The sequence below is a fragment of the Hyperoodon ampullatus genome, assembly GCF_949752795.1.
Source record: "Hyperoodon ampullatus genome assembly, chromosome: 14".
In the NCBI taxonomy this organism is placed as follows: Eukaryota; Metazoa; Chordata; class Mammalia; order Artiodactyla; family Ziphiidae; genus Hyperoodon; species Hyperoodon ampullatus.
Window position 1 is genome coordinate 23,428,730 of NC_136927.1, and position 27,916 is coordinate 23,456,645.

The window sequence follows — 27,916 nt, forward strand, 5'->3', positions numbered from 1 at the left end:
CGCTGGAGGGCTGCACGGTAATAACTCCACTCCTGAGAGCAGGCAGGCCCCTCCATTTCCCACACTTTCATTCTGCTCTTCAAGCAGGAGAAAGTCGGTGCAGGAGGGGACAGACAGGATGCCCAGCAGGACCCAGAGCGGGGGCTTCAGAGGGGAGCAGACGGTGAGGGGCTGGGCACGGGGGGCCAGCAGACACACCAGCCAGGGGGGTCAGGGCAAGGCCTCCTCCACTCCAAGAAGCGGCACTGTCCACTGACAGTGGGCTCAAGGCCAGAGCTCCGCCCGACTCACCCGAGCCAGGGGCCCCGGACAACCTCACTGAGCAGCTGGGTTTCCCATCTGGATACTGGCGGGTGTGCGCACGCGCACGCAGGTCCCTTCCCCCAAAAGGCTGCATGACAGGGAGCCCATGCCCAGAGCATGGGTCCCAGGAACTCCAGGAGCAGAGAGGCCCTTGGGGGTCAGGGGACATAGTGACGGGACCCTCTGGCAGGGTCACCTCTGCCCCTCACAACGGAGCCTAGCTTCCCTCTTCCATCTGGCGGTGCCACTGGGTAAGCCAAGCTGGGTGCTCACAAGCAAGCCAAGAGCAGTGGGGGAGGCAGCAGTCGGCCTTCCTCCGGGGTGCGCAGTGCCCTCCACAGCAGCCCCGCCCAACCCCGGCCGGCCGATCCAGCGCACAGACTGGGAGACCAGGCCCAGCAGGATATGGGAGACACGGGATTTGCGTGTGGCATGGCAGCTGCAGCTGCCCAGGCCTAAGGGAGCCCATGGCGCCTGTGCATCACTGTGTTAAACCGCTGAAGTTCGCTCAAAGCCTTCAGTCTGTTGCTGAGTGAGCACGATGCCAATGCACGGCCGCAGAGCCCTGGATTCTCAATGGTTGGCGAAGATTCCACATACAAATTCTTTGAGTTTATCCTCATTGATCCGTTCAATAAAGCTACAAGAAGGAATCCTGACACCCAGCAGATCACCAAAGCACGGTGAGGCTCTCGCCATGCAGCCTGGAGAAGGCGTAACGCTCTCCAGCACTGCTGTTACTGCTAACGGAAGCAATGCTTGTAAAACTCCTACCTAATAAACAATTTGGGACAGTCTCATCCGCTTTAAAAAAAAAAAAGAGAGAGACACACACATGGTGTCTCCCAGTACAGGCCAAGGCCCTCTACCACTGCACACGAACATGTGTGCCCAGAGGTGGGCTGCTGGGGCATCCACACCATCCCCGGGGTGGGGTGAGGCAGGCCAGGAGACCAGGGAAAGGCAGACAGACTCCACCCAATGTCAAGTACAATGCACCAAGTGGGGACGGCTGTGCCCTGAGAAACTTCAGTTAGACTCAAGCAGGGGCTCCTCTGAGGCTAAAGGGAGAACAGCTGTGGAATCTGTGCCTCTGAGAAGTAGAGCTGCAGGGGCCCAGAAGCAAAAGCCCTAGGCAGTCAGATGATCCAGAGACGGGGACTGGGGGACAGTGGGACACAAGGGTGAGTGCAGGCATGAGACACCCACCAGGGGCACCAGGGACAGCTCCCCAGCCAGGGCCTCAAGCAGAAGAGGAAAGAAGGAAAATCCCTACAATGTTTTTCCACATCCCATTTTCTGGAAAATCCATCATTAGCAGCAGCTGCTGGGCGCCATCTGAGGTGCCAGAAAAACCAGGGCAGGAGGAGGGAGCCGGGTCTACCTCAGTGTCCCAGCCAACGCCCACCCTGGCGGGACACCATCATCCCTGGCCTTACTGGCCCATGGCTCTTGGCCATCCTGGGCCCAGCTAAGTCTTCTATCCAGCTTGGCCTGGCCCAGCTGCCCCCGGGAGGCTTTCCCCCCGACTGACGAAGACAGCCTCACCCCGTCATGGGTGCTGGCCACGTGCTCCCCATGCTCCCAGCCCCAGGGAGCCCCTTCTCCCCAGGACTCACCTGGGCCTGGTCAGGGCCCACGGTGCAGAGAAAGACCCTGCCCGGCAAAGCTCCTGCGGCCTGAAGGCAGAACCAGGACAAAAGCCAGGTGCATCACCACAGGCCAGGGCTGCCTCGGAGCATCCGTAAGGGGCGTGCCACGGCTAACAGTGTGGCGGGGGTGCAGAGAGGACACTGGAGGAGGGCCTCCGGAGGCAGACACTGGTGGAGTCCTCACCTGGCTTCAAGGCCCTGAATAGCCACTTTTCCACATCTCCATCTGCTTTTTTTAAAAAATAAAATTATCTTTGGCTGCGTTGGGTCTTCGTTGCTGCGCGTGGGCTTTCTCTAGTTGCGGTGAGCGGGGCTACTCTTCGTTGCAGCGTGCGGGCTTCCCATCGTGGTGGCTTCTCTTATTGCAGAGCACGGGCTCTAGGTGCGCAGGCTTCAGTAGTTGTGGCAGATGGGCTCAGTAGTTGTGGCTCGCGGGCTTCAGAGTGCAGGCTCAGTAGCTGTGGCGCACAGGCTTAGTTGCTCCATGGCATGTGGGATCTTCCCGGACCAGGGCTCAAACCCGTGTCCCCTGCATTAGCAGGTGGATTCTTTTTCTTTTTTTTTTTTTTTTTTACAAATTTATTTTTTTTAATTTATTTATTTATGTCTGCATTGGGTCTTCATTGCTGCACATGGGCTTTCTCTAGTTGCAGCGAGTGGGGGTTACTCCTTGTTGCGGTACACGGGCATCTCACTGCGGTGGCTTCTCCTGTTGCAGAGCACGGGCTCTAGGCACGCGGCCTTCAGTAGTTGTGGCTCACGGGTTCTAGAGCGCAGGCTCAATACTTGTGGCACACGGGCTTAGTTGCTCTGCAGCATGTGGAATCTTCCCGGACCAGTTGCTCTGCAGCATGTGGGATCTTCCAGGACCAGGGCTTCCCAGACCAATCCCCTGCATTGGCAGGCAGATTCTTAACCTCTGTGCCACCAGGGAAGTCCCTCCATCTGCTTTTGCGGTCACTGTTCTGGGGGAATGCCAAGGCTGCTGTGGGCCAGCCCCACCCCACCCCCAGCCCCTCGGGTTTCCACTGCACCCCCCCCCCCGACATCATCATAGTCCCTGATGCCCTGCCCCCCACTCAGGTTCCCTCTGTCTTACAAAGCGGGGTGGTGGGGAACACAGCAAGCCCAGGGAGCCACCTAAAGGAGCACGAGGAGCCCAGCAGAGCTGGCAGAAGCAGCAGAGGCTGGCTAAGCACCACAGCGGCCAGCCCCCACTGGGAAGAGAGCCAGCACCCAAGAGGTCCTAGGCCAAGCAGGGTCCACCCTCTGGCCATGTGGACCCTCCCAGACCCCTCCAAGGCCCAAGCCAGCAACTTCCAGGGACCCCAAGGCTGGAGGGGTCAGGCCAGCTAGGGGGAGAGGTGACCTGGGGACCACACACACCACCTGGGGATAGGCACACACCCACATCAGCACAAGACACGTGTCACCTCCCTAGGCACCAGGGACCAGGCTAGCCCACAGCACTGGATGGAGATGGGGGCTTTCTCATACCTGGCCCGTTCCCTCCTGTTCCCTCTCCTGACCCAAGACAGGTAAGTGTGTTGGGGGAGGAGTGAAGACCCCTGTTCTGCCCCCACACCTGGGCCTTCCTTCTCCTCTTCCCACAGTGCCCAGCTGTCACTGGAGAGCAGAGTCTGCCCCAACTCCCCCTGCCTTCCAAATCAGACATCCAGCTTCCCGGGGGAGCGTGTCCTTCTGGCTTCCATCTTTCCTATTCTGAGCAGGAGCTGGGGGTGGGGGAGAACCCCTGCTTCCACCACCAAGCTGGAGGTGTCCAGCGGAAGGTGCTGAGGGCCCCTCATCCTGTGGACAATGGTGGCTCCCCCAACCTCCCCACACAGGGCTCAGCCCCTGCATCCAGCCTCTGCTCACATCCTAGTTCTCGCAGAGGGGCAGGGAAGGGTGCCTCAGGGCCCAGCAGGGAGAGATGGGGAGGGGGCTGTTAGATAAAGCCGAGTGGGAAGAGGTATGTGAGGTGGAGGCCAAGGAGAGGGTCGTTTTTGAGCCCTGGGTGGCTCCAAGTGCAGTGCCTCCTAGAGCTGAGGAAACGGAGACCGCAGATCAGCCAGGACCCTGCCCTGCAGCCCCAAGCAGCCTCAGTCTCCTTCTCTGTCAAGGCGGGGGAGTGGCCAAGGTGCCTGCTCCCCAGTCCAGATGCCAGGCGGGGTCTGGGGGCCAGCCGGAGCCCCCAAGGAAACATCTGCACATTCCAGACGCATGTGGTCAGCAGTGGAGGCGAGCACCAGGCCCCAGCCCAGCACCCCACCCGGCGCTGGCCGCCACGCTGGAAACAGGGCTTGGGGGGAATGGGCTCCGGAGAGGCCGCCTGCAGATGTTACGTAACCACTCTGCCCGAGCCAGCAGCTGCCTCCTCCCTCTGGCAGGACAGCACAGAGCTGCGGCAGGAGAAGGCCCCCCACTCCCCATCCGAGGCCCAGGGCTCCTGCTTCCCGCTCTCGCTGGGCTTCCAGAAATGCAGCCTCAGCTGCCCTGTCCTCTCCATGGAGGCCCCAGGGCTCCAGGGAAACAGGCTTCCCTCAGCCCAGCCACGGGGGACCCCCAACACATCCCCTCAGGAGCCAGGTTGAGGCAGAAGGGATGAGAGGCCACAGGCTGGTCCCGGCGCCCTGGGACCCCACAGGCTGGTCCAGACCCCACCCACACGCTCGGCTCCCAGTGCCCCCACTCGACGCCGCGGTAACGGCTCCTTCTGGCAGCGGGACGGGGTGGGTCAGTTTGAGTCTAGTAACCTCACTCTGTCTTCATTCCCTTCTATTTATGGTGAGAGAGGCTGGCTTCCAGGGGCGGAAATGATGATGTTTAAATTAATGAATTCGTTTTGGAGAGAGAGCCGATCTGAAGAAAAACATGCGGAGAGGGTGAGCTGCAGGGGTGGGCAGGGGGCAGGCTCTTGGCGCAAGGGGCATGGAGGGGCCAGCCCAAGCCACCCACCCCCATCTGGCGCCAAATTAGGGCCCAGAAAGGGGGTCTGGACCTCAAAGACAGGGAAAGGCCTGCGAGAGCCCCCTGGCGCCTTGTCCCAGGGTGTCGGAATTGGAGGTGGCCTGTGTTTCCCTGAGCATGTTATGGGCTCCCTCACCAGGCGTGGCCATCCCACGACTGAACCATCACCAGGATGAGACACAGGCGTCTGGTGTGGTGACATCCCCTGCCCAGGAACCCCCTGGAACTATAGGCCAGGACAAGGAAGGGAGCCCCGAAGAGGGGCCTTCCCAGATCAGCCTACAAAGAGGCAGCCACCATCAGGGCATTAATAAGACCGGGGGCGGGGGGTGGCGAGGGGCTGAGAAAGAGGGGACCCTCCCAGGAGAGGGCCCAGCTTGCCCCTCCACCTGCAGCTGGGGATTTGGGGCCACTCTTCAGAGCAAGGGGAGGAAAAGGACCAGTACCCAGGGACGCTGGCACCCAGGTGCTGCCTTCAGCTGGGATGTCCCTCTGCACTCTGGCCCGTCACAGCCAGCCAGGGCAGGGGCTGCACCGACCCCTTCTACAGATGGAAACGCTGAGGCTCCAGGAGGCTGCCCTCCTCACCCTGTGGTCGCTCCCGAGAGTCCGAACAGTGAGGGAGAAAGGTAGCCGGGGCTCTCCCCATCCTGGCTTGGGAGCCGGCACATGGCCTCCAGAATTCCAGGGGCAGAAGCATCATCCAGCGTGGCCAGCAATCCCGTCACCCAGTCGGCCGCTGGGCACGGCCACTGGGCTACAGGGCTCAGTTTAGAGGTGCAGGATCTGGAGGCCCCAGGTGCTTTTAGCCTTGCCCAGAGCACTGGCCCTCACTCCTTGCCTCAGCCAAAAGGCAAGGCTGGCTTCTGCCCCGCCTCAGGACAGAGCCCTTTCCAGGGCAGCCCCATAGGATCCCAGAGTGGACTCCAGGTCTGCTAGAACTGGGGACACACTCTGCCAGGCCTGGGCCCATGGGCACCTCAGAGGGAGAAAGAGCCCTGCCCACTGTGGCCCCCAAATGTAGCCCCCTCCCTGGCATGGGCGGCTGGGTACCACTGGGCCCTTCGGCAGAGACAACTGCCAAGCCATAAAGAACGAGGTGTTCCGGCAAGAAAGGACATGAGCCGCATTTTCCAGCTGCGACTGCCCAGCAGCGAGACTGCAGGCACGCGGCCTGGCCGGCCAGCACAGAGGGTGAGCCCCAGCGCACCCATCTCAGGCGGCGGCCGCCACCCCAGACAGCGCAGCCAGAGCAGGGTGTTTTCATTCCAGCACTCGGTGGGCTGGGCCCGGCTGGGTTCCCGTTGTGGCGCTGGCCGCCGCAGAGTGTTCCGGAAAGGAAAATGTGTGTCTCATCCAAAATGGCTTCCTCACTTGAAACCAAACCCCAGCCGGGGTCCCCCTCGGGAGCCAGGGTCCCCACACGCCCACCCACATGGCACAGGCCCCCCGGGTTGGGGGCGAAGGCAGTGGCACCGCCACCGGGCCAGCTGTCACAAGACGGCAGAGCAGCCGGAGAGGAGCCCGAACCTAACCTCCGAGGCGGAAGCCACAGGACGGGCCTGCAGAGATCTGGGAAAGGGAGACCGAGTCTGCGCACGCTGGGCACACCTGCCCTGAAAGCGCCCGCACCGGTCAGCTCCTCAAGGGGCAACACGAGGGCTGCGGTGAGAGGGGCAGCCACGGGGAGCACTGAGCAGCTCGAGTGTGCGCAGATTCCAATGGTGCCTCATCAGCTCAGGGCACAGAACAAGGTGTACACGAGAGCTCACAGTGCTGTTTATGCCTCATAACTTCACCATGTTACACATCCACACATGGAGGCATCGAACACACAAATGCATAAAACAGATAAAAACACAAGAGAAACATGCCAGGCGTGACACATCCCAACAGCCATCTGGCTTTGCATTGAAGGCACCTCTGAGGCCAGACCAGAGGAGGCAGGAAGGCTTCTGGACAGGGGACCTCCTGGACTGGGTGCCGAGGGGTGTGTAGGAGCCTGCCTGCCCAAGGCTCATCTGTGCGTTTCCCATCTGCTGCAGCATTTGGTCTGAGCAACACAGTCACGGGCACATGTGCAACAGTTCAGGGGCACCTCTCCTCAGGCTTTTTGTCTGCTCTGCGGCAGGGCAGGTCCTAGGGGCCCAACTCCTGCCAGTGCTTGGGTATAAGGTAATGGGCTCTGAGAACACAGAGAAGGGACTGGGGGGCCACTCTGGCAACAGTTATGATTATTGTGGCCACCATCAACCGAGTCCCGTGGGTGCACCATACACCCTCACCTCTGAGGCCCCACAACCACATAAGGTTCATCCACTCATGGTACCCATTTTGCAGGTGAGGCAACTGAAACTCAGAGAGGCCGAGTGACTCAGCCAAGGTCATATAGGAAGTGGAGGAGCTGGGATGTGAACCAGGTCTGACCCAGAGCCTAAGTCCCCTACTCCTGTGTTCCTTGTCTCCCTCCTGGAACCAAACAGAAAGTCAGTGGGGAGGACCAGAGCAGGGACAGCCAAGGGAATTTCAAGGAGGGAGCTGGTGGCAAGGGCTGGGGAGGGCAGGGCCAGGCAAGCAGCTGGGGCCTGAGTCCAGAGTCCACCTGGTCCCATTCAAACATACCCCAGCCCCACTCAGGGATGCCCCCACTGCCACCTCTGTCTGCTGACGAAGCAGGTCACTGGTGCTGTACCCCAGGCCCCCAAATGCAGTGCCAGGGATATGTCCCAGAGCGTGCTGATGAAATCACCTCTCTGCCACAACCTACCAGCCACGTGACCCTAGGAAGTGACTCAACCTCTGGGAGCCTCAGTTTCCTGGTCTGTAAAATGGAACCAAGTGTGGTTCTAACCCAACTGCACTGGGCCAACACATCACAAGAAAAGGGCTCAGCAGAGAGTCCCCACTCATGGCAACTGTGGAGAAGACAAGGCGGCTGTGGAAGTGGGGTGCACCCCTGGGATATTTTCTGCAGAGATTTGTTTTATAATTCACATACTATAAAGCTCACCCTTCTAAAGTTTACAATTCAGTGGTTTTTAGTATATTCTCAAGGTTGTGCAACCACCACCACCACCATTTAATTCCAGAACATTTTCATCCCCCAAAACAGAAACCCCACAATGCTTGGCCTCCATCCCCCACCCCCATCCCCCATCCCAGCTGTAGACACTAGTCTGCTTGTGCCTACATGGATTGGCCTGTTCTTGACATTTCTTATCAGTGCAATCATGCAACATGTGGCTTTTTGTGTCTGGCTTCTTTCACTGAACATGTTTGCAAGGCTCATCCACGTTGTAGCATGTATCAGTACTTCATTCTTTTTCATGGCTGAATAATATTTCATGAACAGACCACATTCTGCGTATCTATTCATCTCTTGATAGACACCTGAGTTGTTTCCACCTTCCAGGTACTATGAATAATGCTGCTACGGACACCTGTGTACAAGTTTTTGTGTGGACGTAGGTTTCGTGTCTCTTGGGTGTACATACACCTGGGAGGAGAATGGCTGGGCCCTATGCTAACTCTACGCTTAGCTTAATCTTCTTTGGAGCTGCCATACTTTTCTCCAAAATGCCGCCCCATCCTACATCCCCACCAGCCGTGCACGAGGATTCCAATTTCTCCACGTTCTCACCAACACTCCTTATTGTCTGTCTTTTGGTGACAGCCATCCCAGTGGGTGTGAAATGGTATCTCACTGTAATTTTGATTTGCATTTCCCTGAAAGCTAGACACTGAGCATCTTTTCATGTGCTTATTGGTCATTTGTGTATCTCCTTTGGAGATTGATCTGTTCAGATCCTTTGCCCATTTTTTATTTTTATTTTTTTTTAATTTATTTATTTATATTTATTTTTGGCTGTGTTGGGTCTTCGTTTCTGTGCAAGGGCTTTCTCCAGTTGCGGCGAGCGGGGGCCACTCTTCATCGCGGTGCATGGGCCTCTCACTGTCGTGGCCTCTCCCTTTGCAGAGCACAGGCTCCAGATGCGCAAGCTCAGTAGTTGTGGCTCACGGGCTTAGTTGCTCCACGGCATGTGGGATCTTCCCAGACCAGGGCTCGAACCCATGTCCCCTGCATTGGCAGGCAGATTCTTAACCACTGCGCCACCAGGGAAGCCCCTTTGCCCATTTTTTAGCACTGAGTCATAAAGGTTTTTATGTATTCTAGCTACAAGTCCTTCATCAGACACATGATTTGCATATGTTTTCCCCACCCTGCAGTCGTTTTGCAGGTGTGTTCACCCTCCTGGATGGTGGCTGTCCTCACTGCTCCCAGCTACTGCCTGGCTCCTGAGGGTTACTGGCACTGGGAATGCTCTGGTTGTTGGTCCCTTCATGTCCCCAGGTGTCACAGATGAAGCTGAAGCCTCCCCATTCACCTGCCTGACCTGCCAGGGGACCTCATACAGAAGGCAGGGTGTGCCCTCTTGTCCACAGTTCAGACAAATCTGCAGTCTCTGTCTTACCACAAAACTAATGTTACATGTGCACTTAGTCTGCATTTCCAAGTGCCAGCTATCATATGCAGCTCAGGGAATGTGAGGGAGAGACCAGCTGGGTACGCAGGACACCCAGGGCCTCCTGAAACCCACTGTCTCCACGCCCCAGCTAGTGTTCTTTCTAGAAGATGTCAATCATGACGCTTCTCTCCTGGGTCCCTCAATGCTGCCCCCTTGCTCTCTCAATAGAGGCCCCACCTCCCACCCCTCCATCACCTGGCACCTCTGAGACTCTACCAGGCTGTCCCCTCTATCTGGGACGCTCTCTCCCAGCCCCTGCATGACTCCTGCGTGAGCACTGAGTCTTGGCTTCAATGTCACCTACACTGGGGATCCTTCCAGAGAGCCCCTCCAAAACGGCCTCCTCCCCATCATCTGTCTTTTGGTTTAACACTGGCTCTGCTGTCATAAAAGCCTCAGAGACGTGGGCCTTGAAGACCCCTGGCACAGGGCCAGGCACACAGCAGCCAGGCCCTCCCTCTGGTGAGGGCCCAGAGACAGGCCCCTCCGCTGCCCCGCCAGCCCTCAAAGCAGCCACGTGCATGACACCGGCAATCTAACATGTTACACACGTGCCAGGCCCACGTCAAGCCCAGGGGTCTACTCCCCGATGTTCACCTTCCCTCACACCCATGTCCTGTGCAGGCCCCGGGGGCTGAGTCTCCCAGAGACTCCCCTATTATTTAGGGGCACAGGCGAGGAAGGGCGAGGCCCTGGGTGCCCCCAGCCAATGGAAGACCCTAAGGCCCCAATATTTTAATCAGCGAACCAAGTGCCTACGAGTCCCTGCTCTGAGCCTAGTCCTAGACCCAAACATTCACAAGACAGTACGAGGCCCACTTTGGGCCCCTGGCCAAAATTAGCAGCTCACATCACCTGAAAAGCTGTCGGCCAAAAGCAACCACACCTGAAAATAATTGACAGCACCTGGAGCAGTGCTGTCACATCTAGAACTCTCTATGCCGTCCTGTCCAACATGGTAGCCCGCTGGCTCTGTGGCTGGAGCACTTGAAACGTGGCTCACCATACAACACAGCTCTGGACCCGACCATCAATGTACAGGAAGAACACCAAGGGCAGAGGGACACACAGAGACACAATCCAAAAGCCGGGTGCCGTCGGAGCCGGTTTCTTCAATAAATCGCACAAGAGGAAACAGATGGAAGGAAAGCCTACACATCCACAGAGATTTAAAAGACATCAACTAACCGCACTGCCACTGCGTGGACCTTATTTGGGTCCTAATTCAATCTACTAAAAAAACTGAGACAGGGCTTCCCTGGTGGCGCAGTGGTTGGGAGTCCGCCTGCCGATGCGGGGGACGCGGGTTCGTGCCCCGGTCCGGGGGGATCCCGCATGCCGTGGAGCGGCTGGGCCCGTGGGCCATGGCCGCTGGGCCTGCGCGTCCGGAGCCTGTGCTCCGCAGTGGGAGAGGCCACGGCGGTGAGAGGCCCGCGTACCGCAAAAAAAAAAAACAAAAAACTGAGACAACCACAAATTTGAACACACTGGACATGTAAAGTGATCGGGGAATTATGCACTGTTTTAGGTGTGATCGAGGTGTCACCATACATTCCAAAATGCTTACAGATCAAAAGTAGGATGGCTGGAATTTGCTTCCAAAATGGGTTGGGGTAGGGTGGAGGTGTGGAGGGGCAGGCCAGGCCACAGGGCAGTGGGTCCATGAGGTTCATCACACTATTCCTCCCACAAATATGTATGTTCAAACTCTCCAGGATAAAAGCTTCAAAAATAGGAGAGCAACAACATTTTACTGAGTAACGTCATCTTTTTCAGGCTGTCATCTCCCAGCAGCATCACTTAAACCAAGAAAGGCTACGGTCTCAGAACCCTGGGCCATCCTGCATGCCGAGGCCCAGGGGCCCCAAATCCCCCACCAGCCAGCCCGTCCTCCCACCCAAGTCTGGACACAGCTGTCCTGCCCCACCTCAGGCTGGCCAAGGAGTCTCAAATGGAGGGGTGGCTGCGAGACACTGATGACAGAGACACCAGGCCTGAGCCCGCTAGAGGAGGCTGCTGGTGACACCCAGGAGGCAGGGGTACTGGGGCCCCTGGACACGCACACCCTCACCCGGGAGGCTCCCTGGCATCTCTGAGCTCAGCCCTGCTCCCTTGGAGATGAGAAGGCTCACCCATCTCCTGCTCCCTGAGGAGGGGGTTTGCAGGGTGGACAGGCAGAATGGCTGGGGCAGCCCACAGAGCACAGATGGTGGCCTGAGGGACTGGGGTGAGGGGGCCTTAACATTTGCACCCAAGGGCCCAGTTTACCATTTTGCACCCAGTCCTCTGGAAATCTCCCAGAGGCAGCTTCAGAGTGTCAACAAGAACATGAAGTCTCCTCTATTCCCCATCCCCCTCCTCCCAGAGTCCCATCATCACATGCTGCAGGGTCAGCAACCCTGGGAATCCTGCTGGCTCAGGCCAGGCCACCAGCTCCCTGGACCTCCAAAACCCAAGACCAGAGCCTAAGGGGACACATGCAAGGCAACAGGCTCAGGCTCCGTTGCTATGCCTGGGAGCCTGCACCCTGCTGCAGGCCCCTGGCCAAGCTACCAGTACCGTTTATTTCCTGGACAGCTCCTGGAGGCCAGCAGGCCGCCAGGTGATGAGGAAGCGGGAATAACCAGCAGGAGCTGGGGCCTGGCCCCCCAGCAGCTCTCAGCCCACGAGAGACGTATGTAACCTTACTCACAGCGTTGAGAAACAAGGATTGGGGTGGATCCAAAACGATTGTGTGGGCACTGGCTGCAGGCCAGAAGCCCACCTCCACAGAGACAGCTGTGATGGCAAACACTTAAGCTGGCAGGGAGCAAGATGACAGCGTGGTCCCATGGCTCCCAGCCGCTGCTCCTGGAGAACCTGGTTGCCCCCAGCCCCAACCCCCAGCAAAGCCCCAAGGAGAACCCATCCAGGAGAAGCACCCACCCCTGCCCCACCTGCCAACATCCAAACTCGTCTGAACACTGACCATGAGGGTCCCCCTGATAAAAGGTGGCCACACACTGGAGTCACCCAGGGAACATTACAAAACCAAATCCCAGGTTTAATAAGCCTGGGGATGTTAAACCCCCACCAAGGGATTCCAGCATGCAGCCAGGGAGTGATGGAGTCCTGGCTTAGGTGTCTGGAAGTACCCAAATGGGGCCGGAGGGATATGGATAAGCAGGCCCTGAGCCTGTCCCCATCTCTGGGGACAACCATCTGAAAATATCAGTCCCCTGAATCCCTTTCAATCCAACCCTCAGCTCCTCACAGTCAAACCCTCCCTCTGCCATGTACTGGCTGTTACTTGCTACTTGTGCTTGGACAAATCACATCACCATCACCTTTGGGCTGTTTTCTCATCTGTAAAATGGTCATCTTCACTGTACCTCACCTCAGAGAGTTAGGATGAGGGTTATGTGTGACAATTCACAACCAGAGCTTGGCACAGGCCCGGGCTGGAGGCAAGCTCTCCATAAAGACTGCCTGTTATTATTTCTGCCAAAATACAAACCTGACAATGGCTTTTCAGCGTTTTAAACCCCTTCATGGCCATGCTACACCCCTACTGTTCCCAGGATAACATCAGAACGCTAAAGTGCACAAATGAGGCCCTTCATGACGCCAGCCCACCACCCAGCCTGCTCCCACTCCCTCACACTACCCCTTCCCCCCACAGTTGCCACACTGGAAGTGTACCCCTACACCCACGTTCGACCAAGTCCAGCCTCCAGGCCTTTGCACATATGGTTCCCTCCTCCCTTCCCCTAAACCCACCTTCCTGCCCCTCAAGTAACAGGCCAATTCTTACACATCCATCAAATTCTTGTCCACCCCCTCCGGAGAGCCTTCCCTGTCATCCCAGATAGAGCTCTCCACCTTCTAGCTTCCTACTCCTGGGCTCCCAAGTGCTGGGTATGCGCCCAGGCCAAGCCGCATCCTATTAGTCTCTAATTAGCGTTTAAGTGTTTTTCAGAGACCTTCCCGCCCCGCCTCCGCACGATGCTACAGGCCCCCAGTCAGCTGGCGTTGGCGGAGCACCACCGGGTGGTGCGATGTCTCCGCCTGCACAGAATCCGGTATTTTCCTATTTCCCTCTGGCTGAGGCCAGGCGGGCTGAGAGCCGGCCCCGGTCCCAGGTTTTCCTTATTTAGTCGGGCCGACCTCACTGCGCTGGAGCCTCGCCCTGGGAGAGGCCTGGCCCGCACTCCGTTTCCCCTTCTAGAGGCCGGGGACGCGCCCACGCCCTGTGAGGCCCGCCAGGCCGGCGGCCTGCCCGGCCGGCCTCTCCCCGAAGGGTGCAGGCGCCCCGCGCCCCGCCGGGCCTCGGCCGCCGCCAGTCCTTGCGCCCGCCGGGCGCCATGGCAACCGCCCGGCCCGCGTCGCGGGCGGCGGGTTACTCACAGCGCTGTGGCGTCCGCGGGGATGCGCAGCGCGGGCCCGAGCGTCCGCAGTCCTCGGCCGGAGCAGTTGACGCGGCAGGCGGCGCCGGGCGCCGGGCCGCAGAGGCAGGGGGGCGCGCACGGTCCGCAGCCGCGCCCGGGGACCCCCGCCAGCGCCCCGAGCCACAGGCCCAGGCCCAAGGCGAGCGCCAGGCGGGCGGGCGCGGCGGGCGGCATCGTCAGGGCAGCGCAAGCATGGCCCCGGCCCGGTCCCGAGGCCCCGAGCCTGCCCGGCCTCGGAGGCCTCGGCTCAGGCTGGGCCCGCGCACGGCATGGCTGGGCGCGGGAGGGGGATCTGGCGGCGGCCGCGGCCTGTCTGCCTACGCGACGCCCGCTCGGCACCCTGGCCCGGCTCTGGGTCCACAGCCGTCCGCTCGCGCGCTGGCGCTGCAGTGCGGGCCGGTCGCCGGCTCCTCCTCCTCCCGGCGCGGCGCGGGGCGGGCCGCCCTTAGGCCCCGCCCCCTGCTCGGCCCTGTTGGGCGCGGCGAGGGGCGAGCGCCAGGGCGGGTCGCCCCAAGGCTCCGCCCTTCGCTCTGTAGCGTGGGTGCCGGTGGGGCGGGGCTAGATGGGCAAGGCGCCTGGAGCTCCTCCCTTCGCACAAGCAGTGGGCCGGGCCTCGGGCTCTGCTCCCCAGGGAGCGGCGGCCTAGGTCTGCGCTCTGCCCCCTCCCCGCCGCGTGCGCGCCTCACAGACCTCACTCAGCGCCAGAGCAGTAACAACACTGAAAACACCAGCTGGGACCTCCGAGCGCCCGTTACGCGCGCTCATCCACTCCCAGCGCCTCTGTCCCTCTCCGCCACCGCGGTTTCAAGAACGCCTGGCACACAGTAGGCACTCAATAAATGCGCACCGCCTTCTCTCGTGGAGTTACCAGGGCGCCGGCGAGGAGTGGCGGCTAGCTCTCGCTGTCACGGTGGTGACGCCCAAGTTGGGCCTCACCTGGGCGGTGAAGTTCAGCATCCCGGCCTCCCGCCGGCCGCTGGGCATAGGCTGCGCTCTGCGAGCCTGGAAGCCCACGTCCTCCCGCTCCGGCCGCAGTTTGCCCGCTCTTTCCGCGATGTACTCCGTGCTGTGACTCTGCCAAGGGAGATTTTGTTCCTCTGTGTGCGCAGGATTTAATTACGAAACTAACGCACGTGGTGGGAAGAATCCAAGCCGAACAACATGGATGAACCCTGAAAACATGCTGGAAGCTAGACAAAAAGGACCTCATATTATATAATTCCCTTTATTTAAAAATGTCCCAAACAGGCAAATCCATAAAGACAAGAAGTAGATTAGTGGCTCCTGGGGCTGGAGGGAGGGGGAATGGGTAGTGACTGCTAATGGGTGTGGGGTTCCTTTTGGGGATGATGAGAACCTTCTGGAATTAGTGGTAATGATTGCACAGCCTTGTAAATATACTAAAATCACTGAATTGTGCTCCTAAAAGGGTGAATTTTATGGTATGTGAATTATATCTCAACTTTTAAAATAATGAAGAAATAAATTTTTCGACCACTGGGCCACGAGTGGACACCTGACCCACGCTGGTCAGTTGAGTCCCTCCTCCAGAACCTGGACAGAGTGGTCACAGGGAGGGGGTCCCCAGACCCCCATGTGAGCAAGGCCTCTGTACCACTGTCTGGAGACTTGGGGTCAGGCCGCATCCTGAGACTTCCCAGCTTCCTCTCTGTGCTCTGTCTCTGCTTAAGCTAGTTGGAAACCTCAACTAAACCCACAGGTGCTGGACCCATGTCCTGCTGCCACTTGCTGGGGGAGTCCAAGCAGGACCACTGTGGGGCACACTAAAGCTCTGCTATTCACCTGGGCATGAAGCAGCACCCAGATGCCTCCCTTTCTCATCTGGGTAATGAGAATAGTAAACCTACGTTTTAGGGCTGGGGGAAGATCACATCAGCTCAGAGCCAGCTCCCAGGAAAGACCGAAAGAAGAACAGGTCCCCAGCACAGGCACAGGCCAGGGATGAACAGGGAACAGCCTGCCATGTCTCACAGGTCAAACAACCTAGGAGCAGACAGAGGATCTCCAGCCTGTGGCCTGGGGTAGGGGAAGGGGATGGTCCTGCTCCAGCAGCTGTGGTCCATTCTCAAGACTCAGTTCTCACAGCCCCCTTTGTCTCCAAATCAGTATCTTGGAGCAGTTTGGGGGAGGGACTTAAGTTAGACATGAGGAGGAACTTCCATCCTAACAGGGAGGGATTGTGAAACCTGCAAACCTTTTGGGACTCATGAACCTTTTTACACAGAATCACAGAGGGAGTGCTTGGGAACCCAGTTTGGAAACACTGGCATGGGGGCTAAGCCAAGGTGGGGTTGATGGGATGAGACAAGGGGAGGGAGAAGGAGCAGGAGGCCCAAGTGGGAAACAGTCTCAGGACTGGTTGTGGGGGAAGTGGGAGAAGGAGGAGGCTCAGATGATGCCCTGCCTGGCGGTTGGGAGCCAGAATGGGTGGAGAAACTGTTTGCTGGGGGAAAATGGGGGATGGGAGGATGTCCCAGGGAAGGAGAGATGTGGAGGGAAAGGTGAGGAGGGGGTTCTGGACAGATGGTGCTTGGGCCACTTGAGAAGGTACCCAGAGTGTAGCTGGAGGTGGGGTGTGAAGCTGGAAGGGGGTTGGTGAGCGCACCTGGGACGGGTGGAAGAATCCAGAGGCAGGGAACCCCAACCTAGAGTTGGGGAGGAGGGAGACCTTAAGGGGAGTCTAAGTGAGACAGCCAGAGAAGTAGAAGGAAACTGAGGCACAGTGTGTGGAAGTTGAGGGAACAGCTATAGGGAGAAGTCAACAGGGGCTTGGGCTACAGGAACAGAGCAGGGCTGGGCAGGTACAGCTGAGAGTCCCTCCCTGATCCCCCCACATACTGCACAGGCCCACATGTACCTCCACTTGGGGCTTCCAGAACTCTCTACAGCCTCACACCTCCTGGACTTTCCCCATGTTCTTCCCTTTGCTTGGAATGCTTTTCCATCCCACCCCCATGCAGACTCAGCTGAGGTGCCTCCTCCTCCAGGAAGCCTCCCCAGCCCCCATCTCATGCTCATTCACATCACACAGCCATTCAGGGGACACATTTATGAGCTATCTACTGCAAGCCAAGCATTTGTCCCCCAGTTTGTCAATACCCCTACTGGACAGCACTCCTCAGGGTCAACCTGTGCCTCCACCCTGCCATGTTGCTGCACGAAACTCAAGGCATGGTGTTCACCAGTGACCTTTACTGAGGGCACGTTGAGTGGAGGGGCTGGTAGGAAGACATATGCCAGCAGGTTGGTAGCAAGTGAGGGGGTGTAGACATGGCTTGTTTCACTGTTTCTAGAAGATTAGACATGAAAGAAAAGAGAGTCAAGGGACAAGAGAGGGACACAGAGCAATGGCAAAAGTTTTTTATTTTTTTAAATATATATTTTTTAATATATTTATTTATGTATCTATCTGGCTGTGCCGGGTCTTAGTTGTGGCATGCGAACTCTTTTTTTTTTTTTTTTTTGCGGTATGCGGGCCTCTCACTGTTGTGGCCTCTCCCGTTGTGGAGCACAGGCTCCGGACGCGCAGGCTCAGCGGCCATGGCACACGGGCCTAGCCGCTCTGCGGCATGTGGGATCTTCCCGGACTGGGGCACGAACCCGTGTCCCCTGCATCGGCAGGCGGACTCTCAACCACTGCGCCACCAGGGAAGCCCCGGCATGTGAACTCTTAGTTGCAGCATGTGGGATCTAGTTCCCTGACCACGGATCGAACCCAGGCCCCCTGCATTGGGAGCGTGGAGTCTTAGCCACTGGACCACCAGGGAAGTCCCGAAAGTTTTTTCTTAACATGAGAGAGACTTGAACCACTTTCCAGGCCAAGGGAAGAGTGTCAACAGAGAGGGAGAAGCAGACCACAGAGAAAGAAAAAGAGTGTGTGCACAGGGAGTGAAAGGATTAGTGGTGAGAACTTCTTGAGAGATTGGAGGGAGGAAACCCACATCCTTCAGTTCTTCACCCATTCATTCATTGCCTTATTCCATTGACTCTTCACAACTCTGGGAGGTGGATTCTATTATTATTCCCTTTATTAAATGAGGTAACTAAGGCACAGAGAGGTTAAGAAATTTGCCTGGTCACACAGCAGGTAAGTGAAAGGACAGAGATTACTTTCCAAACCCAAGCTTTTAATTCCAGTCAATGACAAACTGATAAGATTCAAGGACTCAAGATGAGGGAAGATAAACTCATCAGAGGCAGTGATGTAGGGACTTCCCTGGTGGTCCAGTGGTTAAGAATCTGCCTTCCAATGTAAGGGATACCCGTTTGATCCCTGGTCAGGGAGCTAAGATCCCACATGCTGTGGGGCAACTAAGCCCACGTACCACAACTACTGAGCCCACACACTCTAGAGCCTGTGTGCTGCAACTACAGAAGCCCACACACCTGCGCGCTGCAATGAAAGATCCTGCATGCCACAACTAAGACCCATCGCAGCCAAATAAATAAATAAATTTATTTTTTTAAAAAAAGAGAGACAGTGATGCAAAATGAGCAAAACAGATTAATTATCTAAATGATGGTTTGAAGGTGGTTGTGGAGTAAATGCAATTGTTTGGAAAGGATTTCTAAAATAGAACAGACATATATATATATATACTTTTTTTTTGCCACACGGCATGTGGTACCTTATTTCCCTGACCGGGGATTGAACCTGCACCCCCTGCATTGGAAGCACACAGTCTTAACCACTGGACCACCAAGGAAGTCCCCAGGAAAGACATATGTTTAAAGAAGAAAATTAATTATCTTGGACTTTCCTGGTGGCACAGTGGTTAAGAATCCACCTGCCAATGCAGGGGACATGGGCTCGATCCCTGGTCCAGGAAGATCCCACATTCCGTGGAGCAACTAAGCCCCTGCACCTCAACTACTGAGCCCGCACTCTGCCACAACTACTGAAGCCCACACGTTCTAGGGCCTGTGTGCCACAACTACTGAGCTTGTGTGCTACACCTACTGAAGCCTGCACACCTAGAGCCTGTGCTCTGCAACAAGAGAAGCCACCAGTGCAGCCAAAAAAAAAAAAAAATTAATTATCTGGAAATCAAATTCTGTAGACTATTTCAACAAACCACCTGGTGAATCAGAGGAAATAAAATGTGCCAAAGATCTTGTCTGATTCAGAGAATGGGACATGATAGAGATGTTTAATTCTTGATAAAATATAGATTAAAACATTTTTATTAATAGTTAATGATAACTATTAACATAAAATAAAGGGGAAAACTAGAGGTGTGGGGAAAGAAACAAGAAAACCTGATCAGCCCAAGCAGGAAAGAATTAAAAAAGGAAATAGTGTATCAGTGTATTAATCAGAACACAAAATAAGACCAAGCATGTGGGTGATCATTATAAATATAAATGTGTTAAATTCCCCTGTTAAAGAGCAAGGATTCTCATAATGAGAAGACACACTAAATCCAGGTAAATATGGTTTACAGGGACACAGCTAAGACAAATAAAGAGTAAAGAAATAGAGTAAAGAAATAGAAAAATAAAGACACAAGAGGGTGGGGTGGCAGTATTAATACTAGAAAAATAGAACCTAAAGCAAAAGGTAGCAAATGGAGAAAGAGTCCAATTTTTTTTACACTAATTAAAGGTATAATCTGTGTAGAACATATAATGAACCATCATATTCTCAAAAAATAGAACATCAGGGCTTCCCTGATGGCGCAGTGGTTGAGAGTCCGCCTGCCGATGCAGGGGACACGGGTTCGTGCCCCAGTCCGGGAAGATCCCACATGCCGCGGAGCGGCTGGGCCCATGAGCCATGGCCGCTGAGCCTGCGCGTCCGGAGCCTGTGCTCCGTGACGGGAGAGGCCACAACAGTGAGAGGCCTGCGTACTGCAAAAAAAAAAAAAAAAAAAAAAAAAAAAACAGAACATCAGCACACACAGCTAAACTGTTGAAAACTCACAAAATCATTGTGGAGGCTTTCTTACACCTTCCTTGGAATTTTACAAATCAAGTAGACAATTTTTTTAAAAATTCAGTAAGATATGGAGAGTTTGAACAGCACAGTTAACAAGTTCTAGTTTATGTAACAGTATTTTGTCAAGTATCTGGAAATGATTAGGCAATAAAATGGCCTTAGGAAACACTGCCCCCTAGAGGTGCTCTGGGTCCTTTCACCTGCTAACTCCACCACATCTTGAGTCTAGCCCACAGCTGGGGCTCCCCCAAACCCACCCTAACCCAGGGATGCTCACCTGAGTAGGAGCCTGAAGAGCAATTTGCAGAGAATCTTCAGACAAGGCTGGACATCCTGACGACTCAGATAATTGAAAGGTAAATGTGGAAGTGATGGATATTGTCATTATCTTAATTGCAGTGATGGTTTCATGGGTGTATACTTATGTCAAAACTTATCGAATTGTACACTTTAAAAATGTGCAGTTGGGACTCCCCTGGTGGTCTAGTGGGTAAGACTCCACACTCCCAATGCAGGGGGCCCGGGTTTGATCACTGATCAGGGAACTAGATCCCACATGCATGCCACAACTAAGAAGTCTGCATGCCGTAACTAAGAGTCCACATGCTGGAATGAAGATCCCTCATGGTGCAACTAAGACCCAGCGCAGCCAAAATAAATAAATAAATATAAATAAGTATATGTTTTTTAAATGTGCAGTTATTGGATGTCAATTAGACCTCAATAAAGTTGTTTCTTAAATATCTAAACACTTACAGTGACAAAAAGCAGATCAGTGGTAGCCAGGGGCTGGGGTTGAGGGAGGGAATTACTGCAAAGGGGCATAAGAAATTTTGTGTGACAAAAATGTTTTATCGCATGAATATGGTGATGCTTAAATAAATATATTTGTCAAAACTCACCAAATTGTTTAGTTAAAAATGGTGAATGTTAGTGTATGTAAATTATGCTCCAGTAAAGCTGATTTTTAAAAATCTAACCCTGTAGAAATTGAAATACCGTCTTTTAAATCTTTTAACTTTTAGAATTTAACTTTAATAATTTTAAATCAAAATTAAAATCAGATTATTAGAGGTGACTAGTAATGAGCATATATCTTATCAAATCTCTGGGATGCAAAGTTATATTGATACATGGAGAGAAACTGATAACATTACTTTAAAAAAAATTTTAATATTTATTTATTTATTAATTTATTTGGCTGTGCCAGGTCTTAGTTGCAGCATGCGGGATCTTTAGTTGTGGCATATGGGATCTAGTTCCCTGACCAGGGATCGAACACAGGCCCTCTGCATTGGGAGTGTGGAGTCTTAGCCACTGGACCACCACGGAAGTCCCTCACTTTTTTAAAATTGATGAGCATGAAAAATCAAAATAGTATATATGTTGAACATCCCTGTCAACATTCTAGAAAAACAACTATAAAATAAACCAAAAGAAAGTAGAAGCAAGGAAATTAGAAAGCTAAGAACAGAAGTTATTTTAAAAGAAAGAGAATTGATTAATAAAATCAAGAGCTATTTTTTAAAATTAATTAATTTATTTTTGGCTGTGTTGGGTCTTCATTGCTGCACGCAGGCTTCTCTTGTTGTGGAGCACGGGCTCTAGGCATGTGGGCTTCAGTAGTTGTGGCATGCGAACTCAGTAGTTGTGGCTTGCAGGCTCTAGAGTGCAGGCTCAGTAGTTGTGGTGCACGGGCTTAGTTGCTCTGTGGCATGTGGGATCCTCCCAGAGCAGGGATCGAACCCATGTCCCCTGCATTGGCAGGTGGTTCTTTTTTTTTTTTTTTTTTTTTGTCCTGTGAATTACCCTCCCCTCCTTTGAAGCCCCAGGCTCCTATGCCATTCCTTAGTTCAAGATGGCATATAAGCCTCAATTGCCTGACTTGCTCTTGGATCTGATATCTTGGAGCTCCCATACGTACAAAATTAAATTTGTTTTTCTCCTGTTAATCTGTCTTATGTCAATTTAATTACTAGGCCAGCAAAAAATCTAAAAGGGAAGAATGGAAACATTTTTACCCCCTACATCACTTTCATACCACTGCTCTCCTATATGCTCACTTGAATTCTCTCAATGGCACTCAAATATACTTTATCTTTCCTATATAAACACACATACATATATACATACCAACACTTCTTCAGAATCTACATCCTCCTACATCTATGAGAGAGCCTTACTCTTTCATCCCCATTTATAATAAATTTTTTAGAAGTTGACCATATGTATTGAATCCTTACCTCCTACTCCAGTCTGGCTTCTACTTCCATAACTTTGCTGACACAGCTCTTACTAGGGTCACTTCATTCAAATTTACAGGACCATCTTCTTTTACCTGGCTATTGGCATAGTAACAAATTTGGAACTCTTCTATTTTCTTCTCCATATTACATTACTTTCTCACCAGATATTGCTAATCTTCCCACCCTAATCCTTAGCTAAGAAATTAATTCATTATGTTCTCTGACTTTCAGATATGTATTCCCAGCTAAGATGTACTCTCTCAGGTCCACACCCACATAGCTAACCAAAATGATCCTCAAAACCATCATGTTTAATTTTAACTCATACTATTCCCTCTAAAGTCCTTTCATAGTCTCCTGTCTCAATAAATGGAAACCCACCCATTCAGTTCTATGGACCAGAAATTAGTCACATATGGTATCACTGTTTCCTTTATACTTTACATTTAATTTATTATAAGGTTCTTTTTAACTTCCTAAGTTTCTAGATCTCATCTACTTCTCTGTATTTTCACTGATTTTACACTAGTCCAAGATATTGTCTTCTCTTACCTGGACTAGCAAAGCAGCTTCCAAAATATCCCCCCATATCCACTCTGCTAACTTGTCACTGGTTCTCCATACTGTAGCATGAATGGTCTTATCAAGATGGGACTCAGTTCATTTTTTTCCTCTTTGCTTAAAATATCTTAATGGCTTCACATTGTGTTAAAGATCGGCAGGTGGTTCTTAACCACTGCACCACCAGGGAAGTCCCTCAAGAGCTATTTTTAATATACAAGGCTATTAATTATTTTAAAAAACCTGTTGGCAAGTGTAGCTGAGAGATGAAAATAAAATACAGAGCATTAAGATTGAGAATGAAGGTTTATTCACAGAAATAGAGAGTGAAAAATTATGAGACAATTATGTGTAACTTTTTATCTAAAAACATGTTGTGACCCCAGTGGTCAGGATGGTGGGCGCTGCCTCATGTCTAGTGATGGTCTTTCTAACAAAGGCATCGAATTGAAGCACGGCTCCCAGAAGTTACAACAAGAATCTTGTTGGGATCTTTCTCGGCAAACTTCTCCAGCCAAAAGCAGCGGTCCTCCAGGAATGTCCAGTCAGAAAAGGTATGGACCACGCCACGAGACCGACGGACATGGGCTAGCTGAGTCTACACAGTCATCCAAACCTAGTAATGTTATGCTAAGGCTTCCAGGTCAAGAGGATCATTCTTCTCAAAACCCCTTAATCATGAGGAGGCGTGTCCGTTCTTTTATCTCTCCCATTCCCAGTAAGAGACAGTCACAAGATGTGAAGAACAGTAACGCTGAAGATAAAGGGCGCCTTCTTCACCCATCAAAAGAAGGTGCTGATAAAGCCTTCAATTCCTATGCCCATCTTTCTCACAGCCAGGAGATCAAGTCCATCCCTAAGAGAGAATCCTCCAAGGACCTTCCAAGTCCGGATGGTAGAAACTGCCCTGCTGTTACCCTCACAAGTCCTGCTAAGACCAAAATACTGCCCCCATGGAAAGGACGGGGGTTGAAATTGGAAGCTATCGTTCAGAAGATCACATCCCCAAACATTAGGAGGAGTGCATCCTCGAACAGTGCGGAGGCTGGGGGAGACGCAGTTACTCTCGATGACATCCTGTCTTTGAAGAGCGGCCCTCCCGAAGGCGGGAGTGGTGCTGTTCAGGATGCCGAGATGGAGAAGAGAAAAGGTGAGGTGGTGTCTGACCTAGTCTGTCCAACAAACCAGGAGTTGAGCATAGAAAAGCCTCTTGCACGGTCTTCGGAGGAGTGGCGTGGCAATGGGGATGACAAAGTGAAGACCGAGACACACCCAGACAGGCCACTGCTGGAAAGGAACCCCCTGGTGCCGTGACGTCCGCCACCTCATAGAAGCCTGGGAGTAACCAAGGGAGACCAGATGGTTCCGTGGGCGGGACAGCACCTTTAATCTTTCCTGACTCAAATAATGTACCTCCAGCGGGCTCATTGGCTCCTGAGGCAAACCCCAAGGCTGAAGAGAAAGAGAACGATACAGTGATGATTTCCCCCAAACAGGAGGGTTTTCCCCCAAAGGGTTATTTCCCATCAGGAAAGAAGAAGAGGAGACCCATCGATAGTGTGAATAAGCAAAAGAAACAACAGCAGCCACCACCTCCACCCCCTCAGCCCCCTCAGATACCAGAAGGTTCTGCAGAGGGAGAGCCAAAGCCAAAAAAGCAGAGGCAAAGGAGGGAGAGAAGGAAGCCTGGGGCGCAGCCAAGGAAGCGAAAAACCAAACAAGCAGTTCCCATCGTAGAGCCCCAAGAACCTGAGATCAAGCTGAAGTATGCCACTCAGCCACTGGATAAAACTGATGCCAAGAACAAGTCTTTTTTCCCTTATATCCATGTAGTAAATAAATGTGAACTTGGAGCCGTTTGTACAATCATCAATGCTGAGGTAGAAGAACAGACCAAATTGGTGAGGGGTCGGAAGGGTCAGAGGTCCCTGACCCCTCCACCCAGCAGCACTGAGAGCAAGGTTCTCGCAGCTTCATCCTTTATGTTGCAGGGACCTGTCGTGACAGAGTCTTCTGTTATGGGGCACCTGGTGTGCTGTCTGTGTGGCAAGTGGGCCAGTTACCGGAACATGGGCGACCTCTTTGGACCCTTTTATCCCCAAGATTATGCAGCCACTCTCCCCAAGAATCCGCCTCCTAAGAGGGCCACGGAAGTGCAGAGCAGAGTTAAGGTGTGGCACAAAAGCGCTTCAAATGGCTCCAAGACGGACACTGAGGAGGAGGAAGAGCAGCAGCGGCAGCAGAAGGAGCAGAGGAGCCTGGCCGCGCACCCCAGGTTCGAGCGGCGCCACCACTCGGAAGACTGTGGCGGAGGCCCCCGCTCCCTGTCCAGGGGGCTCCCTTGTAAAAAGGCAACCGCTGAGGGCAGCAGTGAAAAGACTGTTTTGGACTCAAAGCCCTCCGTGCCCACCACTTCAGAAGGTGGCCCCGAGTTGGAGTTACAAATCCCTGAACTACCTCTGGACAGCAATGAATTTTGGGTCCATGAGGGTTGTATTCTCTGGGCCAATGGAATCTACCTGGTCTGTGGCAGGCTCTATGGCCTGCAGGAAGCGCTGGAAATAGCCAGAGAGATGAAATGTTCCCACTGCCAGGAGGCAGGCGCCACCTTGGGCTGCTACAACAAAGGCTGCTCCTTCCGATACCATTACCCGTGTGCCATTGATGCAGATTGTTTGCTCCATGAGGAGAACTTCTCGGTGAGGTGCCCCAAGCACAAGGTGAGACTGTGGAGATGAGAAGGTGGTGGACCCTTGTGATGGAATGGAAATGGTCCTCCTGTGCAGCCACACCCCACCCCGCCCCACCCCGCGTGCCTGCCGTGTCAGCACTTCCTTCCTAAGTTCTTACATCACTCTCAAACTGGTGACACCACAGGAAAGAAAGACCCAAGAAGTTGGAATGGCTGTTTCCATGGACACAATCTCCATAATGACAGTGTGGGGGGAGGGGGGAGGGGGATGATGGGAAAGGGTGGGGGGAATTAAAAAAGGGAGGGATAAAAAAATATATATATAAAAACATGTTGGAACAATATAAACTATAAAAACTGACTCAAGAGAACAATGCAGGAATGCGGACATCGGGTTTCTAGTTTTCACTGTGAAGACCCCTCTACTGCAAAGATGGTCAATGTACCTAAAACCCGAAGGACTTTCTGTAAGAAGTGTGGAAAGCATCAGCCTCACAAAGTGACCCAGTATAAGAAGGGCAAAAATTCCCTGTATGCCCAGGGAAAGAGGCGCTATGATCGGAAGCAGAGTGGCTACGGTGCGCAAACAAACCCAATTTTCTGGAAGAAGGCTAAAACTACAAAGAAGATCGTACTGAGGCTTGAATGTGTTGAGCCCAACTGCAGGTCCAAGAGGATACAGGCCATTAAGAGATGCAAGCATTTTGAACTTGGAGGAGATAAGAAAAGAAAGGGCCAAGTGATCCGGTTCTAAGCTTTGAGACTTTTGTTCTATTTTCGAGAGGAAAATGTTGAAGTTATAGAAAAATTGCCTGTATGAGAATAAATACAGTGATATTCTTTCTTTAAATATCTTTATTGGAGTATAATTGATTTACAATGGTGTGTTAGTTTCTGCAGTGGTATTCTTAAAAAAAGAAAAAAAAACTGACTCAAAAAGAAATAAAAAACCCAAATAGACTAACAATAAAGGAAGAAATTGAAAATATATCAGAGCCTTGCCAGGAAAAGACACTTAGTCCAGATCTTTTAATTAATTAGTTAATTGATTTTTATTTATTATTTTTTAATTTATTTTTGGCTGCGTTGGGTCTTCATTGCTGGGTGCAGGCTTTCTCTAGTTGCAGCGAGCGGGGTTTATTCTTCATTGTGGTGCGTGGGCTTCTCATTGCAGTGGCTTCTCTTGTTGCAGAGCATGGGCTCTAGGCACGCTTAGTGACTTAGTGTGGCTTCAGTAGTTGTGGCACTCGGGCTCAGTAGTTGGGGCTCGCAGGCTCTAGAGCACAGGCTCAGTAGTTGTGGTGCATGGGCTTAGTTGCTCTGCGGCATGTGGGATCTTCCCAAACCAGGGATCGAAACCGTGTCACCTGCATTGGCAGGTGAATTCTTAGTATTTGGGTTTTTGGTTTTTTTTTGGCTGCATTGGGTCTTCATTGCTGTGCACAGGCTTTCTCTAGTTGCGGGGAGCGGGGGCTACTCTTCGTTGCGGTGTGCGGGCTTCTCATTGAGGTGGCTTCTCTTGTTGCAGAGGCATGGGTTCTAGGGGCGCAGGCTCAGTACTTGTAGCTTGCGGGCTCTAGAGCGCAGGCTCAGTAGCTATGGCACACAGTCTTAGTTGCTCCACGGCATGTGTGATCTTCCCCGACCAGGGCTGGAACTTGTGTCCCCTGCACTGGCAGGCAGATTCTTAACCACTGGACCACCAGAAAAGCCCTAGTCCAGATCTTTTAATGGAAAAATCCTATCAAATGTGGAAAGATCAGATAGTTACGATTTTATTTATACTCTTAGAGAACAAGGATAATATCTCAATGTACTTTATGCATATTTATGCATAAATATGCAATGTGTTTAGTAACATAATTTGGATACCTAAAAAAACTTGGACAAAGATAGAAAAAGAAATCCGTAGTCCCGTGACTTTTAGGTCTGTTCAGCCACAGAACCCTTGTTTCAAAGTCCCAAAATAGAAAACTTGAATGGCCCTGTTCCAGCTGAATAATGGACCCCAAAGATATACAGGTCCTAATCCCCAGAACCTGTGAATGTTACCTTCCATGACAAAAGGGGACTTGCAGATGTGATTAAATTAATGATCTTGAGATGGGGGATGATCCTGGACTATCCAGGTGGGCCATAAATGTAGTCCCCAATGTCCTTATAAGGAGATTTAGGAATTCCCTGGCAGTTCAGTGGTTAGGACTCTGCACTTTCACTGCCGAGGGCCTGGTTCAATCCCTGGTCGTGGAACTAAGATCCCACAAGCCGTGCAGCGTGGCTAAAAAATAAATAAATAAGGAGATTTGATGGCAGAAGAAGAGAAGGCCAGGTGGCTATGGAAATGGAAATTGCAGTGATGTGGCCACGAGCCAAGGAAAGCTGGAGGACACCAGAAGTTGAAGAGGCAAGGATTCTCCCCTGGAGCCCCCGGAAGGAATCAGCCTTGCTGACACCTTGACTTTAGTCCCATTAGACTCATCTCACACTTCTGGCCTCTGAGTGTAGGATGATAAATTTGAGTTGTCTTGTGCCACTGTGTTTGTGCCACAGCAGCAATAGGAAACTCACCCAGAAGCCATT

General features: G+C 53.1%; 3 protein-coding genes across 3 annotated transcripts in view; 2 read left to right on the top strand and 1 right to left on the bottom strand.

The window, feature by feature from the left end:
• Positions 1-14,052, bottom strand: part of PKD1 (polycystin 1, transient receptor potential channel interacting) — a gene marked incomplete at its 5' end in the record, with an annotated part of 47,888 nt that extends 33,836 nt beyond the window's left edge. The window contains one exon of the mRNA XM_079718317.1: positions 13,838-14,052. Coding sequence (XP_079574443.1) covers positions 13,838-14,052 — 215 coding nt within the window. The remainder of the gene's footprint in view (positions 1-13,837) is intronic.
• A 2,334-nt stretch (positions 14,053-16,386) lies between these two features.
• LOC307063011 (transcription factor 20-like) lies at positions 16,387-25,382 on the top strand (the record flags this gene model as incomplete). The annotated part of the gene is given in 4 exon segments (XM_079718979.1): positions 16,387-16,400; positions 23,031-23,911; positions 23,914-23,972; positions 23,976-25,382. Coding segments are annotated over 4 exon segments (2,361 nt in total).
• A 338-nt stretch (positions 25,383-25,720) lies between these two features.
• LOC307063657 (large ribosomal subunit protein eL42-like) lies at positions 25,721-26,090 on the top strand (the record flags this gene model as incomplete). Its single annotated transcript, XM_079719888.1, has 1 exon — positions 25,721-26,090. The coding sequence occupies exon 1, from the start codon at positions 25,770-25,772 to the stop codon at positions 26,088-26,090; it is 321 nt and encodes a 106-aa protein (XP_079576014.1). The 5' UTR covers positions 25,721-25,769.
• Positions 26,091-27,916: the final 1,826 nt, after the last annotated feature.